Source organism: Pseudophryne corroboree, chromosome 6 (assembly GCF_028390025.1).
Source record: "Pseudophryne corroboree isolate aPseCor3 chromosome 6, aPseCor3.hap2, whole genome shotgun sequence".
Lineage (NCBI taxonomy): Eukaryota > Metazoa > Chordata > Amphibia > Anura > Myobatrachidae > Pseudophryne > Pseudophryne corroboree.
Genome location: NC_086449.1, coordinates 455,205,367 through 455,225,252, shown reverse-complemented (window position 1 = coordinate 455,225,252; position 19,886 = coordinate 455,205,367). Strand labels below are relative to the sequence as shown.

The window sequence follows — 19,886 nt, the reverse complement described above, 5'->3', positions numbered from 1 at the left end:
TTGTCCGTTCCTGTCAGGTTTGTGCTCAGTACAAGGTATCTCGATCGTTGCCGGTTGGGCAACTCATGCCTCTAGCCGTTCCTCTCAGGCCATGGTCACATATATCCATGGATTTCATGGTGGACCTTCCTCTTTCAGCTGGGTTTCGAGTCATTTGGGTGGTAGTAGACCGTTTTAGTAAGATGGCCCACTTCATTGCTCTCCCCCGATTACCCTCTGCTCAAGGGTTGGCAGTTTTGTTTCTCCGCCATGTGTTCAGGCTCCATGGTTTACCCAGGGATATTGTCTCTGATCGGGGACCGCAATTCATCGCCCGTTTCTGGAAACGTTTTTGTGTCTCATTAAATATTTATTTATTTATTTATTTATTAACAGTTTCTTATATAGCGCAGCATATTCCGTTGCGCTTTACAATTAGAACAACAGTAATAGAACAAAACTGGGTAAAAACAGACAGACAGAGGTGGGAAGGCCCTGCTCGCAAGCTTACAATCTATAGGGAAATAGGCATAGATACACAAGGATTGATGCTAACTATTGCATAATGGTCCACCAGATTGCTAGGTTCTTAATGTATTGTATGATGATACCCCACAAAGTTATCCAAGTGTCAGGAGGGTGTGAGACTAAAGAAAGACAAGATATGTGATGTTATGAATACTCTACAGAGGATGTAATTAGATAGGGAAGCACTGAAGGTTATGTGGGTGGGTCTGGAATTTGATAGGCTTGTCTGAAGAGGTGAGTTTTCAGGGAACATTTAAAGGTTTGGAGACTAGAGGCGAGTCTTACTGTGCGTGGGAGGGCATTCCACAGAGTGGGTGAAGCCCGGATAAAGTCCTGTAATTTTGAGTGTGAACAAGTAATGCGTGTGGATGAGAGACGTAGATCTTGTGCAGAGCGGAGAGGTCGGGTAGGGAGATATTTTGAGATGAGTGAAGAGATGTATGTTGGTGCAGTTTGGTTAATAGCCCTGTATGTGAGTAAAAGTATTTTATATTTAATACGGTAGAATACCGGTAACCAATGGAGGGACTGACAGAGCGGATCTGCAGACGATGAACGTCTGGCAAGGAAGATTAGCCTCGCAGCTGCATTCAAAATGGATTGTAGTGGTGAGAGCCTATGTTTGGGAAGACCGGTCAGGAGACTATTACACTAATCAATGCGGGAGATAATGAGAGCATGGATTAGAGTTTTTGCTGTGTCTTGTGTAAGATAAGGGCGTATTTTGGATATGTTTCTTAGATGTATGTAACATGATCTTGAGACAGATTGAATGTAGGTAACAAAGGACAGTTCAGAGTCAAGAATGACACCTAGGCAGCGAGCTTGTGGGGTAGGGGTGATTGCAGAGTTCTCAACAGTGATAGAGATATCAGGTTGGAAACTACTATTGGCCGGTGGAAATATAATTAATTCTGTTTTGGAAATATTAAGTTTGAGGTGGCGAGATGTCATCCAAGATGAAATGGCAGAAAGGCATTCAGTGACACGGTCCAATACAGATGGTGACAAATCAGGGGAGGATAGGTAGATTTGAGTATCATCCGCATACAGATGGTACTGAAATCCGAAAGAGTTGATTAGTTTGCCAAGAGATGTGGTATAGATAGAGAAAAGCAGAGGACCTAGGACTGAGCCTTGCGGTACTCCAACTGAGAGAGGTAGCGAAGGAGAGGTGGAATCAGAGAAACGAACACTGAAGGAGCGATTAGATAGGTAGGATGAGAACCAAGAAAGGGCTGTGTCCTGAATACCTAGGGATTGTAGTGTTTGTATGAGAAGAGAGTGGTCAACAGTGTCAAAAGCAGCAGAGAGATCAAGGAGAATAAGGAGAGAGAAATGTCCTTTAGATTTAGCAGTGACCAAATCATTCACTACCTTAGTCAGTGCTGTCTCTGTGGAGTGTTGGGCACGAAATCCTGACTGAAGTGGGTCCAGTAGGCTGTGTGAGTTAAGAAAGTGTGTGAGGCGAGTGTAGGCAAGTCTCTCCAGTAGCTTGGAGGGGCATGGGAGCTGAGAGATGGGACGGTAGTTAGAGAGAGAGTTCGGGTCAGAGTTTTGTTTTTTCAGAATGGGAGTAATCACTGCATGCTTGTATAGAGAAGGAAAGATACCAGTAGACAGGGAGAGATTACAGATTTTCGTTAAGGTTGGGATGAGCACAGTAGACAGAGCTTTACTAATTTGTGAGGGTATAGAGTCAAGGGGAGAGGTATTAGAGTAGGCAGATGAAAAGAGTGCAGATACTTCATCTTCATTTGTATGATCAAAAGAAGAGAAGGTGTTAGAGGGTTCAGGCAGGGAATTGAGCAGGTCACTTGCTGTGGAAGAGCATACCATTTAATTTCGGATCTTGTCAATCTTGTCCTTGAAATAGGAAGCAAGATCTTGCGCATTGACAGTGGCTGGTGGGTTAGGTGAGGGAGGGACAAGAAGTGATTTAAATGTATTAAAAAGTCGCTTGGGGTTAGAGGCTTGAGCAGAGATGAGAGATTGAAAATATGTTTGTTTGGCAGTGTCCAGAGCAGTACGATAAGAGTGGTAGGTGGTCTTATATGTGAGAAAGTCACTTGAACTACGAGATTTACGCCACTGGCGTTCAACTTTTCGTGAGAGTTTTTGTAAGTGTCTAGTGTATTTAGAGTGCCACGGTTGACATCTAAGTCTACGTGGAGTGTGATGGGTAGCTGGAGCCACTTCATCAAGTGCTGTTACTAGAGTTTGGTTAAGGTGTGACACAGCAGTCTCTGGAGAGGTGAATGTAGAAATTGGTGAAAGCAGTGGTTGCAGAGAGGTAGATAGTTGTTGAAAATATGAAACTCTCTTTAACATCTGGGTACCATCCACAGTCTAACAGACAAACTGAACGTGTTAATCAGTCGTTAAAACAGTATTTACGGCTATATTCGGCCAAACTTCAGAATGATTGGTCTGAATTTCTTCCTTTGGCCGAGTTTGCCTATAATAACTTTTGTCATTCTTCCACCAAGGAGTCCCCATTCTTTTCGGTCTTGGGCTTTCATCCTAGAGCCAATTCTTTTTACCCTCATTTTCCAGTCTCTTCGTTGACCTTAACTTCCCATCTCAGAATGATTTGGAAAAAGGTGCACCTTGCCCTTAAGAAGGCTGCCTTCCGAGAAAAAAAAAATTCTGATAGGTTCCGACGCCCATGCACTTTTAAGGGGTTTCCGGTATGAATGGTCGACCATGTTATGGTCGACAGTCATTAGGTCGACCACTATTTGTCGACATTGACATGGTCGACATGGACACATGGTCGACACATGAAAAGGTCGACATGAGTTTTTTAACTTTTTTTGGTGTCGTTTTTTGCGTAAAGTGACTGGGAACCCCAATTAGTGCACCGCGTCCCCTCGCATGGCTTGCTTCGCTCGCCATGCTTCGGGCATGGTGCCTTCGCTCCGCTACCGCATCGCTCGGCACAGATTACCGCTCCAATCGTAGTCCACGTGGATCGTAAAGTATGGAAAAATTCCCCAAAAGAAAAAAAGTTAAAAAACTCATGTCGACCTTTTCATGTGTCGACCATTTTCATGTGTCGTCCATGTCGACCATGTCAATGTCGACCAATAGTGGTCGACCTAATGACTGTCGACCATAACATGGTCGACCATCTGAACGGATACCCTTTTAAGGTGGGAGATAAGGTGTGGTTGTCAACCCGCAACATCAAGCTCCGACTACCCTCGGCTAGATTGGGACCCAAATTTATTGGACCGTTCCTTATCGTTAAGAAGGTCAATCCAGTTGCTTTTCGGCTACGCTTGCCTAAATCACTCAAAATTGGCAATACTTTTCACTGTTCCCTTCTGAAGCAATATATTTCTTCCAGGAGATTCCCTCGGAAGACTTCCCAGGGTAGACCTCCGGTGGATGTTCAGGGGCAACAAGAGTTCCTGGTGGAGAAGGTTTTAGATTCCAAATTTTCTCAGGGCCGGCTTTATTTTTTGGTTCACTGGAAAGGCTATGGCCCGGAAGAAAGGTCTTGGGTCCTGGATAACAATTTACATTACAGTTGGGCAAAACCATGTGCACTGCAGAGGAGGCAGATATAACATTTGCAGAGAGAGTTAGATTTGGGTGTCGTGAGTTCAATCTGCAATCTAAATTGCAGTGTAAAATAAAGCAGCCAGTATTTACCCTGCACAGAAACAAAATAGCCCACCCAAATCTAACTCTCTCTGCAAATGTTATATCTGCCCCCCCCCCCTGCAGTGCACATGGTTTTGCCCAATTGCTAACAAACTTGCTGCTGCGATCAACTCAGAATTACCCCCTATGTGCAGCACGGACAGAAGCTAGATTGGCTGAACTGTCATTTTAGACACACACCTGGTGGTGAGCTGCTCCACTGTAGTGTGTCGGGTATCCCTCATGCACCTTCGTAGCCGATGTTCATCTCTCACGCTGTTTCAGAAATACTACCACCCTTGGCCCAAAAGCCGATAATCATCCCTTTTTGCAACTCGGATAAGTCATCCCTTTTACCTATGACAGCAACGAGTGATATGTGGGCAGACGGCCTATCGCACACCTTATATACCCATCAAGCCAGTGCATGACGTGACGTACTTCATGGGCTACAGTGATCGCGCTGAGCCAAAAAAAAAGTGGGTCCCAGGGACCCCTCACTTTTTAAAATTGGGGTCCTAACAGTCTTTTTCTGGGTCCCATCGGAATGAAGGTTTTTATTAATCTTAATCTTATTTGGACACTACAAAAGTGGTGCAAGGTGTAGTATGGGGTGACGATGCTGCTGGGCTGTGTAGCATGCAGGACACCCTGCACCAGAGGTGTAACTAGACATTGTTGTGCCCTTAGGCAGAAAGTGAATTGGTGTCCCACCTCCCAGACCGCAAAGCATAGGCAATGCGCGCCGCAAAATTTTATGGGCGTGGCTTCACAGGGAAGGGGCGTGACCACATAAGTGACAATTCACATTACACCACACAGTAGTGCCGCTTATACACATTGCGCCAGGTACAGCACGTTATACACATTGCGCCAGGTACAGCACATTATACACATTGCGCCAGGTACAGCACGTTATACACATTGCGCCAGGTACAGCACGTTATACACATTGCGCCAGGTACAGCACGTTATACACATTGCGCCAGGTACAGCATACAGCACGTTATACACATTACACAAGGACAACTAACATTTAATGATGTGAACGTAAATCTGAGGCGGTTAGCAGATGGTGACTTCAGTAGTATATTATGGAGAAAATTAAAACCTTTCCTTACCATATTAAAAAATAAAAATAAAAAAAGACGATCAATTGTCATTTTGAAACAAATACTCCTGCTGCTAGCTAGGTAATGCCAACCTAAACAACATGGCATGTAATAAATGCATTTAAAAGCTGAAACCCTCCACAAAACACATATACATAAATAGCAATATCGTGCTTGGCAAGGCCTCTCCAGCTGTGATGGCACTACAAGTCCAAGCACATCCAGTGGACAGGAACAGACATTATACAGCATTATGGTTACTGAAGACCCCCATGGCTGCTTACTTATTTTTACAGAGCTCTAGGACCAGATTGCATGGGACTTACAGAAGGTAACCCCAGGACAGGGCCGGTTCTAAGAGTTGTGGCGCCCCGGGCAAAATATGGGGGCGTGGCTTCAATTGGGGGCGTGGTCATGACGCTGCAAGAAAATAAATAAATAAATAAAAAGAATACTTACCATCCCCGTTCCTGATCCAGACCCCCTCCGCCGGCGGCACCGCTCTTCTCCCCTCTCTCTTCTCTTCGATCTATGGGAGAGACGTTATTACGTCTCTCCCATAGAACAGCATAGACACTAGAGGTCAATTATGACCCCTAGTGTCTGTGCCACTATGCTGTGCGGTGCGTGATGACGTCATCGCGCACCGCACAGCAAAGGTCCTCTACACGAAGGGAAACTAGACCGTAGCGTCTAGTTTCCCTTCATGGAGAGGACCTTTGCTGTGCGGTGCGCGATGACGTCATCGCGCACCGCACAACTAAGGTCCTCTCAATGAAGGGAAACTAGACGCTACGCGTCTGGTTCCCTTCAAAGCGGGGGGGCACAGCAGGGCACTGCGGGGGGCACAGTGGCGGATCTTGCCCTGGTGCGGCGCCCTCCGGATGGCGCCGGCGCCCTCCGGAAGGCGGCGCCCCGGGCAAAAGTACCGCTTGCCCGTGGCAAGAACCGCCACTGCCCCAGGACCAGGCTATACTGGCATCTATTCACCCCCTGCAGCACGCCGCGACCCGACTGTCACACACACACACACTCCCCGGCAGTTAGCTGTACACTTTGCCAGGGAGTTGCGCCATGCTGGACCCCATGGGGAGACCCCACTGGCGTTCACAAGTGGTCCACCCACCATATCAGCTCCCCGCGGGAACCCCGCAACGGTCATGACAGTAAAAACAGTCACCACTGCATAGCCAGCCTCCCTCCCCTCAGATCGCGGCACCGTGGGAAGCTTAGCCCCCTCAGCAAGAGCAGTCTAACACGGCCGTGACTAACACGCGTCACGGCCGGCACCTAATCACCCGCAGCAGACACAGGCAGGCAGCTACCGCATAGCCAGCCCCCCTCCCGCCAGAGACTCCAGATCTGCGTCCGTGATTGAGCAGGTAAAGCTGGGCTTAGTGAGAGGAGCTTCCCACTGTGCCGTCTGAGGCTGTGGCCGTGCTGCCGCGCTTGGTTTGAGGAACCCTCAAAGCAAGCGCGGCAATGCGCCCACCGGCTCAGACGGCACCGCGGGAAGCCCCTCTCACTAAGCCCAGCTTTACCTGCTCAATCACGGACGCCGATCTCTGCATTGTGCCACATCGACAGCACTCCCCAGACGCTGTGGCAATCCCCCTGTTCAGCAAGTTAGACCCGCTCCCCGCTTCACTCATCCGCCGCGAGCAGCGCCATGCACAGGAAAGGAGAGGAGAGGCGCTAAAGAGGAGGGGAAAGGATCCACCTCCTCTTTAGATCATTCAGCCGGGGCCAGCATCAATCAATCAGATTGGCTAATGAGGAGCGCGTCCCCGGGGACCCATCCACTTTGGAAACTTGAGTCCCAGGTCTTCAAAATTGGGTAAAAAACGCGCCATGGCGCGTTTTTGCGATCACTGGGCTACGTGCTGTCGACGTCGAATGTAGGAGGTGGTCATAATAATGTGACTCAACTGTGTATCTTTTTACCATCTCCTAAAATATCTCTTCAAGCCCAAAGTATTGATATTGCTTTGAAATATAGGTTATTGTAAAGTTTAGAGCTTTGTGTTTACAGCAAGCTGTGTTTTAGGTTGTTTTCATCAGGATTTTTGTTTTATGTAAGATCTGTGCATATTGTGGGGGGAATTCAATTAGTCCAAATCATTTTTCGGGAGAAAAAAAAACCCACTTGGTTTAAACCATGGTTTAAAATAGACAACCCTGCCATTTAAGGTCAGGATGCTGGCAGTGGGATCCCGACAGTGAAAATGCCCGCAGATGGTATTGTGAGCGTCGAGATTCTGACCATCGGGATGCTGACTACACTCCTGACAGTTGCATGAGGGACAGCATATGGAGATGTCTAGGCCATGGAGCATGTTACACCCTTCATTACCGATGGGCAGGCTCATAGTATACACATGTTGTGGACAACATGGCTCAACACCTTTGCGGGCATGGAGAGGGCTTATTTCATTTGTATTGGGTCCCACAGTTTCTGAAGGCAGCTCTGCCCGGAATAAAGACTCTTTCCTTCTATGAGTTTCTCTGATTTGTGTGTCAAAAGTTGTTCTGCTAATCTGATCAATGTCAACATTTTAATAACCCATGAACACTGGAGATTAGTAACTTGATGAGGAGAATAGATTCTGTATAATGTCATTTACATAACAGTGTTTTGACTCACTTCTTTACCCACTGTGATTTTTGGCGCATGACATTGGTTTATAATAATACAGATTATTCTGATTCCAATTGACGTGTTAGTACCCTTTTGGTTAGCGTCGAAGGGAAGATAAAGGCTGGCTTATTGAGAACAGTTAGGGAAGCTTTTCTACTAACCCCAGAGAACAATATTCTAATAAACCACATGGTGTAAACCAGCTGTTTGCAGGTGGATATTAGGCACAAAGCTTAAGCTCTACAAACATCATGGACAGTAGCCAGGATATTCTTCTAAACAAGAACATTCTGCATATTGTCAATAAAAACTCATTGTACATACTTGTATGTACATTGTACTGTACATACTCATTGCTTACCAAGTATTATTGCAAAGTACTGTACACAGATAATGTCACAGCTGAACTGACTATATTAAACAAATGAGCTGGAATAATGTAACAACATCTATATATACTGTAGTTAACAGGAAGAACTGCAAGAGGGTTGTGGCCTCAAAATAATAGTAAGTACCAAGTAGAGACAGTTATGTGCAAACAGTTACAGGCTTGTGCAATCTTGCAACTAAAATACCGTACATTATCCTCAAAAAGAGAACAATGGCTTCTCTACCAAAGTTTATCTTTATAGTTGCATTCTGAACACCTTTTCTGTATTCTTGAGTTCTGTCCAGGTGCACCTTGTCTGTATACTCAAACAATCCCTTTTATGTCCAGCTCCACATTACCCGCCAAATCTCTAGCTCTCTTTCTGTTGCCTAGAACTACTGGTACAGTGTGTGTCTTTTTGTAAAACCTCGAAAAGCTACCACTTATGCAAGCTATAGCTTTGTACAAAGTTTAGTAGCTGTCCATATATTCATTTTAGGTTTGGATTTATTTGATAAAATAACTATTTGTCAAACTAATTCATAGAGGGAATAAAACTAATTCATAGAGGTAATAAAATCCCCATGTACCGCCACTTTACAGGAAAATATATTGTATGCTATCATGGTGAATTATTTTTATCACTAGAGAAGAAAAATTATTTTTATTGCCTCAGCAAAGTGTGATGCATTTGTGTGAAATTTAGGAAGTTTCCAGAGAAAGACATAGGATTTCTGGGGGGGGGGGGGGGGGGATTTATGGAAACTGTTGAGAGCGCCCTGCAATGATGACTGGCACTGATAGTGACTCAGGAGTACTCTGGAAACTGTGGAGAGCGCCCTGCAATGATGACTGGCACTGATAGTGACTCAGGAGTACTCTGGAAACTGTGGAGAGCGCCCTGCAATGATGACTGGCACTGATAGTGACTCAGGAGTACTCTGGAAACTGTGGAGAGCGCCCAGCAATGATAACTGGCACTGATAGTGAATCAGGAGTATTCTGGAAACTGTGGAGAGCGCCCAGCAATGATGACTGGCACTGATAGTGACTCAGGAGTACTAGTAAATTGTAGAGAGTGCCCAGTAATGGTGATTGGCGCTGAGAGTAACTGCACTGGAACAACAACACTGAGGAAGTTAGATAACAGATTACAGCAGAAGTTGTTCTGGCTAGAAACAAAGATCAGGGAGAGACAAATATATAGGGCATTGACTGATGATAGACCAGGTGACTGAGGCAACATGGTGGCGTCTATGTCCCTGCGAAGGCGGACCCCACATGTTAAAACAAATAACGTTTGACAGCAACACAGTGTGGGACACATCCAGGCAGCTTGGGAGACAGAAGTAAAGCAATGAAGTGACAGCGCAAAGTATGGTAATGGGGTCTGCCAGGTCGGCATGTGACAATTGGGAGCTAATTTCATGACTAACATACATCACATAACAAGTGGAAAAACATGTGCTTCTGACCAGTAGTGGAACTTACTGGAGGGAGCTGTGTAGCCTATGTAAATGGTTACTCATTGCCTCTTTAATGCTATAAGCAGTGTGCAGCCAGGATTCCTGAGACTGCACCTATGCTATACCTCGGCACTTGACACTCAGAAGCAAACTCTTCCAATGTCTCTGGGAGTTATGCCGCTGACTAACTGGTTCTGCAACGTAACTGTGCCCTGTTCACATTGCATCTATGGTACAGTAGTCATGTACATCTCAAGGGCTCATACTCCACAATGGGACATGATTCACTGCCAGACAGTTTGGTGAGTGGTTGTGAACAGCCAGGGTAATTTATGAGTGCTATTGCAGTAACCCAGATCAGTAACTGAACATTCATAGGTGTTGATTTCTACAATGGCTGACTTGGTGACTGCAGCCCCCAGTGATGGTACATCTATCCCATTAGTGAAATGTCAGCTTTCACTAGGTCTGGGAGACAGTGAATTGGATTCATGGTGAAAACAAGCTATCATGTCTCATTATACTGAAGTTGGTTGTGGCACACCATAGTCTTTGATTGAGATAGCTCATACAGCTAGATCTCCAGCTACTTGTCTTAATTCAAATAATAGCAGCTGCTGATCTTGTGGAGCACTTCATCTGTTGATTCAATTATAAGCCCAGGGCTCCTTCTCACAGCATCCCCCATTCTACCTCACCAGGAATGAGAATACACTAACCATGCTGCTCTCTCCAGTGATTGGTATCTCTGGTCCATCTATTGGCAGGGCAGAGTTGCTGCCGGTGTCATTTTCTATGGGAACTGTGTTACCCACTTAACTGGCATAGTCGCATGTGATGCAACTGGAGCCAGGTGTACGTTACCTGGCTTGGTTGCTTTACATGTGACGTGCTCCCCCCTTCTTTGGAGCCCCCGGCGTCCGTTGCCCCCATTGTGCCCCAGACAGGCAGTGTGTGCTTATTGTACATAGCAGAAAAGGCAGTACAGCACTCCAGTCCCCACTATATACTGCAGTGTACCTTTTAGCAAGTTAAAGTTAACGCACAGTAGTGTTAAACTTTCAAATAGTTCTGTATGTCCTGCATCACCTCTGGTGAATGGGGTGTCTTCACATAAGGCTTAACCCCTAATTAATCAGAGCTGTGACCAATTTGCTCTCACCCCAGGAAGATCTATATTTTGGTGAGGTTTGTCCTGTGTGGTTACTTGAAGGTCGTCCTGTCTTAAAAAAAATATTTACAAAGTTTACATTGATTGCGCTGCTACTTAGTGTCCTGATTAGTTTTGTGATTTGCTTCCAGTTCTGACCTATATTTTCCTTAGTTTTCTAACTGGACTCTCCCCAGCAAGCCCCCAGCCCAAACTCAAAGGCGTTGTTGGCTCATTGTGATCTTTCACTGTATTCCATCCTCTTCTTTGTCTTTTAGCTTTGCCTTGACATTTTGCTACCTAACCCTTGTTCTGTAGCCTCTAGACCATTCATATTTATTATGCATGTCTGTGATTTCAACAGTTGTCTTTTTGTTGTGGTTCTGTTAAATCTGTTTTTTTTACATAGTTAACTCCTGGCAACCTCAGTCTATTCAGAGACATTTCATGAAGAATAAAGGGGCTGTCTTAGACATACGTTTTATGATCACATCTGGGCAAGCAGTGGTGCTGGTTTTCCTATATTGTCTCTCATTGGAGAGTTAATAATAAATAATTCTTTCTACAGCAGATTTCTTCTGATAGTACTCAGTGCACTTTACAGTATATTATTGTAGAGGACGAGACAACCATCTTGGGCATGCTCAGTTGCTATTCTTCAAGTAATCAGTCCCTGTCCCTTAGAACTTACATTTTTAAATTTCCTGCCTTTTGGCCACCTTTTTGTTGTTTGTTATAGAAACAGTCCCACTTTAGTGGTCAGATAACACACGTAATTCAATGAACTATACACATCTAGCTGCAACAATAACATTATTGAAGAGAAAAGGAAGTATGGACTTTGGCAAAGTCACTTTGTCTCTCTGTAGCTCAGGCACCAAAGATTCAAATATAAGAGGGAGGTTGCCGACACATTCTTCATAAAGTTGTAAATCCTATATAAAATCAGTAAACAAATATATGGAACTGTATGTATTGTTAAATTTAATTATTTGCTAAGAATACACAGGCTGAATTATTGACTCTGAGAAACTTGCTCATTAACCTGGTTCGAATCCTTGTGACTTTGGACAAATATAAATATATTTTACTATGCCCCAAAATGACCATATGTAAGCTCATTTTGGCAAGGAATATGTAGCTGATGTATTTATTACAGTACTAAATACAAGTGTACAGCCCTTGTAAAAAAAAATAAAATGAACAAACTGTGGTAGGTACAGTAGAACAGGAATTTTACTGTTATGCCCAAACTGAAATTGACCTATACATATACTTGCTGTACAGGGGAGACAAGCAACATTATTGATGTACAAGAGAAGCTAGCTGGGGTTGCACTATTGCATGAAAGTACGTACTGTTTTCCCTATGTAATATCAATAAATAAATCAAATCATGTAGTAATAATAATAATAATAATAATAATAATACTACAGGTTGAATCTCCCATATCCGAAATGCTTAGGACCAGAAGCATTTCGGATCTGGAATTTTCCTGGATTTTGGAACATTTGCATAGGGATTGGGTGGAGGAGAGTCCCAAAGAGCTCACACGGCAGCTGCAGGGAACTAATACCCCTTTTCCACTAGCTAAATTTACCCATGTTTTTGCACGGGGGCGCGCATCAACACGGGTGTTTAGTAAGTAGACACGGCTCAACACGGGTTGAGTGACCCTGGAATCCTACCCGGGTAGCTACCTGGGTTGAATACGATACCATGGTAATGACCCGGGTATTGTGCAGTGGAAACGGTCATTACCCATGTTTCAGAACCGAGTAACGAGTGACATCAATAGGGCTTTGACGGAGCTTACCCGGGTTAAGTGCAAACAGATCTGACCCGGGAATAACCCATGTCGCAGTGCAGTAGAAAAGGCGGGGCTGACAGGGGTTGTAGCCGGGTTAAACATCCCCGGATCGGACCCGATACTCAGGTGGAAAAGGGGTATAAGATGGCGGCAACTAATGCATGGAGATTGCAGAGAGACCACTGGTGAAGTGCCAGTAGTATGTGTGACGGGTCTCAGCTTGACATATTCCTTTTTTGGAACATTTTGGATTTTAGAATAATGGATATGGGAGACGCAATCTGTAATGCTGGAAAATGACTTCAGCTGCCAAATAAATAAATGAATCCCTTGGAAACTGGCAAAAAACAGAAGGGTGGAGGTGATTGATAAACATACTTTGCTAAATAATAAGAACCAGTATATGATCAGGCACAAAACATTTGTATGGCCACCCTGGATTCCAGTATGACACAGGCTGTCTAGAAGCATAGCACTTATCCATCGCTGATTGTGAAACTACTGTTGGCAGTCTTTATAACGAAGGACATTAATGAGTGGTTTCACTAGATCATTTTTTTACCTTGAAATGAGCAGCTCTTGTGATACATTTAATACAGTATATCTGATAAATGTGATAATAAATAGTTAATATATTTGTGTATACTATTAACCTAAACTATATGTTGGCTTTCAGTGTTTCCCAAGTGCCATTGCCAGTCATGTTGCATCGGAATATCCAAGTAAATGTGTGGTAAGAATTTGACAGGAAACTAAACATTACAATTCTACTTAAATACTAATTATTTAATTGTTTTGGTGTTTTATATTAAGTATAGAGAGGAAAATGTAGTAACATCTTGTCTGCCGATGCTCCCCCCTCCGGCGATGTCCCCAGAGCACACAGCCCGTCAGCTACTCACGTGAGATCCCCAGCGCAGTCCGGAGCTGGCACCTGCCACAGGCAGGACAGCTCTGTCCCTGCTGTGGTGAATGGGCATTGCCACCTGCAACTGATGTAATTGACAGGTGCAGGTGTCGGAACGGTCAGTGATGCTGACCATTCATACATTTCCTGTGCATATCGGCTTGGTATCTATTAGATAGGAGCGCCAATATAGACAGGGGCGTATCATGCCATTGTCATTGTGCACACTCAGCAGCCATCATACATGGGGAAGAAGCTGTAAAGCGCACATAACGTGTGCTGATACCGCTTCTCCCCCATGCCGCCACTTTATACATTTACCCCATAGAGAGAACCTGAGGATGAGGAGTAATGCTGTAAGGATAACCAGTTCCAGAATAGTAACTGAAGAGCCACAATTCAGTTTGTTGGCCACAACAAACAGTGGGGCAGATGTATTAAGCCTGGAGACGGCATAAGGAAGTGATAAGCCAGTGATATGTGCAAGGTGACAAACACACCAGCCAATCAGCTTCTAACTGTAATTTACATATTGGACCTGATTGGCTGGTGCGTTTATCACCTTGCACATATCACTGGTTTATCACTTCCTTATGCCTTCTCCAGGTTAATACATCTGCCCCAGTATGCCCACTGCATTCTGTGATGCTCTTCTCTCTAAGCTATTAGATGGGTAGTTAACAAGAGTGTAACCCCTGAAGTGGCATCTTTGACATTCCAATTGTAACTGTGTGAAGAAAAAAATCCCCAAACTATTGTTCACTGCTTTATTAAATATTAAATTTTATCTTTTGCAAACATGTCTGTACGAGTCTTAACAATGGGTTTTCTAAGTCAGGACCCCGAACAGTTTGTTTTCCTGGTCTCTTCACAGAATCATAAGTGAAATAATTAGCTCCATCTGTGGATCTTTTAAAATGAGTAATTAATGAATACACCTGTGTACCTGCTATGTGATCGGTTTGAGGTCCTGAGGACCAAGTTTGAGAACCTCTGGTCTAAATGAGTGTACAGTATTCCAATAATAGTGACTCATCACTCACTATGAAGGGCAACTGTTAAATGAACAGGAGTAACTTGGAGTCCCCTTAACCTCCAATCACAAGCAGTATACTCAAGCTTGGTAATTAAACCAGCTTCTAGGTCGTTAGAGCTGGGCTGTTAGCGTCTGTAAAAAAGGGGGCATGCATTTCTTAAGGCAGCCGTATCCATTTCGGAGGCTTCCCTACTTCCAGCCTGGGATGTGTTTTGACAACAAAATAGATCTTGAGATCTATATACATCTATGTGTGTGTGTGTGTGTGTGTATATATATATATATATATATATATAATATATTTACAGTGTATCCGGAAAGTACTCACAGTGCTTCACTTTTTCCACATTTTGTTATGTTACAGCCTTATTCCAAAATGGAATAAGTTCATTTTTTCCCCTCAGAATTCTACACACAATTTTTGGGAGTTTTTCGCAAATTTATTAAATATGAAAAAATAAGAAATCACATATACATAAGTATTCACACTTTTGCCATGAACCTCAATATTGAGCTCAGGTGCATCCTGTTTCCACTGATCATCCTTGAGATGTTCCTACAGCTTAATTAGAGTCCACCTGTGGTAATTTCAGTTGATTGGACATGATTTGGAAAGGCACACACCTGTTTATATAAGGTCCCACACTTGACAGTGCAAGTCTGAGCACAAACCAAGCATGAAGTCAAAGGAATTGTCTGTAGACCTCCGAGACAGGATTGTCTTGAGGCACAAATATGGGGAAGGGTACAGAAAAATACCTGTTGCTTTGACTGTCCCAGTGAGCACAGTGGCCTCCATCATCCGTAAATGGAAGAAGTTCGGAACCACTAGGACTCTTCCTAGAGCTGGCCGGTCATCTAAACTGAGTGATCAGGGGATAAGGGTCCTAGTCAGGGAGGTGACTAAGAACCTGATGGTCACTCTATCAGAGCTACAGCATTCCTCTGTGGAGAGAGGAGACTCTTCCAGATGGACAACCATCTCTGCAGCAATCCACCAATCGGGCTTGTATGGTAGAGTGGCCAGATGGAAGCCACTCCTTAGTAAAAAGCACATGGCAGCCCACCTGGAGATTGCCAAAATGTATCTGAAGGACTCTCAGACCATGAGAAACAAAATTCTTTGGTCTGAAGAGACAAAGATTGAACTCTTTGGCGTGAATGCCAGGCGCCATGTTTGGAGGAAACCAGGCACCTCTCATCACCAAGCCAATACCATCCCTACAGTGAAACATGGTCGTGGCAACATCATCGCTGATGTTTTTCAGTGGCAGGAACTGGGAGTCTAGTCAGGATAGAGGGAAAGATGAATGCAGCATTGTACAGAAACATCCTGGATGAAAACCGGCTTCAGAGTGCTCTTGACCTTAGACACACAGCCAAGATATCAAAGGAGTGGCTTCAGGACAACTGTATGAATGTCCTTGAGTGGTCCAGCCAGAGCCCAGACTTGAATCCGATTGAACATCTCTGGAGATATCTGAAAATGGCTGTGCACCAATGCTTCCCATCCAACCTGATGGAGCTTGAGAGGTTCTGCAAAGAGGAATGGGCGAAACTGCCCAAAGAAAAGTGTGCCATGCTTGTGGTATCATATTCAAAAAGACTTGAGGCTGTAATTGCTGTCAAAGGTGCATCAACAAAGTATTGAGCAAAGGCTGTGAATACTTATGTACATGTGATTTCTTAGTTTTTTATGTTTAATAAATTTTCAAAAATCTAAAAAAAACTTTTTCACAATGTCATTATTAAACTTTTTTGATGTTGCCATTATGGGGTATTGTATGTAGAATTTTGAGGGAAAAATGAATTTATTCCATTTTGGAATAAGGCTGTAACATAACAAAATGTGGAAAAAATGAAGGGATATCAATACTTTCCGGATGCACTGTATATAGTAATTCTGGACTTGAGGAGCCTGTGCAAATTCCAGCCAATTTTTTTTTGGTCTCCATAGTTTATAAACAGTCCCTAGAAGTACTGTATATTTGTCCCAAAGAAATTATGTTTATATACATATAGTCATTTTGGACACCTGGGTAGGAAATGCCGGCGTTTGTGATGCCGGCAGTCAAAAGACCGACAGCGGCATCATGATGCTTAGAATCCCGACAAAATGCACCCATAACCCCCCACTGCAGCATAACCCTAAACCTAACCCCCCCCCCCCACACACACACACACACCTCCCCAGCGTTGCCTAAACTGAACAGTATGTACAACTTCTTCTTAGATTAATAAAAGCATTGCACGAAAATACTGCATATTGATATGTCCATGTTTATTATACTGTGTATAGAAAGTGACTGTGTAATATCACAACACAGGCAGAACTTTAGGTGAAATGCAGCTTTCATTGTGTCACTGTTCTCATACTGGCAAGTGTTTTGTTTTAATTTTGTAAATTGTTCCATTAATGACATTATTTATTCAAGGCAGGACAGCTAGTTCTCTGTGTTCGGCCTATCTTCATTATGATCTTATTGATTCTTGTATGTATTAAACTAGGTGGAAGTTCTTATCGCTACTAGCAGTATTACATCTCCATTACTATTTACTACATCAGCTTACCTATCTGTCAGTATCGTCCGGACGATTGATATTTTTAAAACCTACCCACCTGCTGTTACTGTAAGTTTACTATTTTTCCTGTAATTTACTGTAGATCTACAGATCAAGATGTGTATCAGGAAATAATATTCCACCTATTTCCATGCATTTGTATAGGAGAGAAGGTTGAACACGTCATTTTTTCTGTGTAGTCTTTGACTCTGAATATATGCGTAGCAATGTAAATGAATGTGACAAGTTTTTGGTGTGTTACCAGGAACCATTGTAGAGGGAGTGTAAAGGTGCTTCTATACCAGGAGGTTGAAATGTGACATGCATTCTGTATACTACAGTATGTGCAGGGTAATGTATTAGCAGTATATTTCAATCAGGCGTTAGTCTACCAAGGCAGCTGTGATAAAGGAGAGAGTCAGTCTACACAGGTAAACATATTGCAAAAAGAAGAACAGCTCACTAATGGCCTAAGTTCTATAATATATCACAAGAAATAAAAACAGCATGTCTAAAAACATAAAATGTTCAGGTAGAAATCTGCCTGCAGTAAGGCTCTCCATGTCCCCCTTGATGGTATCACTGAGATCACTGCTATTTGTTGTGCTTCAGTCCCCCAGTAATGTCAGCCACTTATATGTAGTGACCTGATCTGAATCACTGATATCCCATGACCTGAATCATAAGACAGAGAGGACACATTTCCAGTGCAATGTACCTATAGTGTCGTTTGGTATGGTATGGTCCTAACTGACAAAGTTGGCCAGGCCACCAGATGGCAGTAATTTTCAAAGTGACGGAATCGGAGTTGGAAGAAACATCTATGCTTATCAGAATGGTGCATGTGAGTTTATAGGTGTTTGCATTTCAAACTAAACCCGATACTGTAGGGGCAGCAAAGCCTGTCACATACATTGCTATTAACAGGGCTGTTTATTTAATAATCCAGTTCTGTGACTTTCAGTGCACGTCATTCAGTGGTATAGTATAATAAGTCAGAGCAATTCACACACGTCTGTAATTTATCAATATACTTTTTATTCAGTTTCACATTAATTTGGATTTTAGATAATACTCCTTTTCAATGTTGCTTAATGTTCGTGTTGCATAGCTGTATTTTTGATTTATAATTCTGCGTTTCTCCAAGTTTCAATATTCAATGCAAAGAAAATAGTCTACATTTCAAAATACTGACGTCAGTTTAGTGGCTTTTCCATTTCTTTTACAAACCTCATATTACTATTATTTCTCTAACGTCCTAGAGGATGCTGGGACTCCGTAAGGACCATGGGGATAGACGGGCTCCGCAGGAGACATGGGCACTTTAAGAAAGACTGTGGGGTAAATTTACTAAGATTCGTAATTTCCGAAAAAAGGTCAAAGTTCAATCACGAATGACATCGACAGTGTAAAACTGCAACTTTTTGAATTGATTACGATGGATTTACTAAGCTGTCGTATTCGGGTTTTTCTTTTCTTCCGATGTCGATGTCATTCGTTTTTTTTTACCTATTTTTACGGCAGTGATTAGCAAAACACTGCCGTTTTTTTTTACAATCAATCTCGGCCGGATCTGTGTGATCCGTGCTGGGGTTTTTATTTTTTTTTTTTTTAATTAAACACTGTAAAATAATTAAAAAAAATGCGTGGGGTCCCCCCTCCTAAGCATAACCAGCCTCGGGCTCTTTGAGCCGATCCTGGTTGCAGAAATATGGGAAAAAAAATGACAGGGGTTCCCCCATATTTAAGCAACCAGCATCGGGCTCTGCGCCTGGTCCTGGTCCCAAAAATACGGGGGACAAAAAGAGTAGGGGTCCCCCGTATTTTTAAAACCAGCACCGGGCTCCACTAGCTGGACAGATAATGCCACAGCCGGGGGTCACTTTTATATAGTGCCCTGCGGCCGTGGCATCAAAAATCCAACTAGTCACTCCTGGCCGGGGTACCCTGGGGGAGTGGGGACCCCTTCAATCAAGGGGTCCCCCCCCCCCAGCCACCCAAGGGCCAGGGGTGAAGCCCGAGGCTGTCCCCCCCCATCCAATGGGCTGCGGATGGGGAGGCTGATAGCCTTTGTTGTAAAAGAAAAGATATTGTTTTTAGTAGCAGTACTACAAGGCCCAGCAAGCCTCCCCCGCATGCTGGTACTTGGAGAACCACAAGTACCAGCATGCGACGGAAAAACGGGCCCGCTGGTACCTGTAGTACTACTACTAAAAAAATACCCAAAAAAAGACAAGACACACACACCGTGAAAGTATAATTTTATTACATACATACACACATACATACATACTTACCTTAAGTTCCCACGCAGGTCGGTCCTCTTCTCCAGTAGAATCCAAGGGGTACCTGTTGAAGAAATTATACTCACGAGATCCAGGGGTCCAGGCTCCTCGGGAAATCCAGGGGTAATCCACGTACTTGCATAAAATAAGAAAACGGAAAGCCGAGCCACGAACTGAAAGGGGCCCCATGTTTTTACATGGGACTCCTTTCCACGAATGCCAGAAACCCACTCTGACTGATGTCTAAGTGGGTTTCTTCAGCCAATCAGGGAGTGCCACGTTGTAGCACTCTCCTGATCAGCTGTGTGGTCCTGTCCTCACTGACAGGCAGCACACGGCAGTGTTACAATGTAGCGCCTATGCGCTCCATTGTAACCAATGCTGGGAACTTT

The 19,886-nt window shown here is 43.8% G+C and overlaps 1 protein-coding gene across 8 annotated transcripts in view; it reads left to right on the top strand.

Annotated features, from left to right (window-relative positions):
- The window catches only part of MLC1 (modulator of VRAC current 1), a 171,114-nt gene that overhangs the window by 121,078 nt on the left and 30,150 nt on the right, over nucleotides 1–19,886 (top strand). For all 8 annotated transcript variants that reach the window (XM_063927139.1, XM_063927136.1, XM_063927137.1 and 5 more), the window contains 2 exons: nucleotides 13,381–13,437; nucleotides 17,156–17,278. In XM_063927139.1, coding sequence (XP_063783209.1) covers nucleotides 13,381–13,437; nucleotides 17,156–17,278 — 180 coding nt within the window. The remainder of the gene's footprint in view (nucleotides 1–13,380; nucleotides 13,438–17,155; nucleotides 17,279–19,886) is intronic.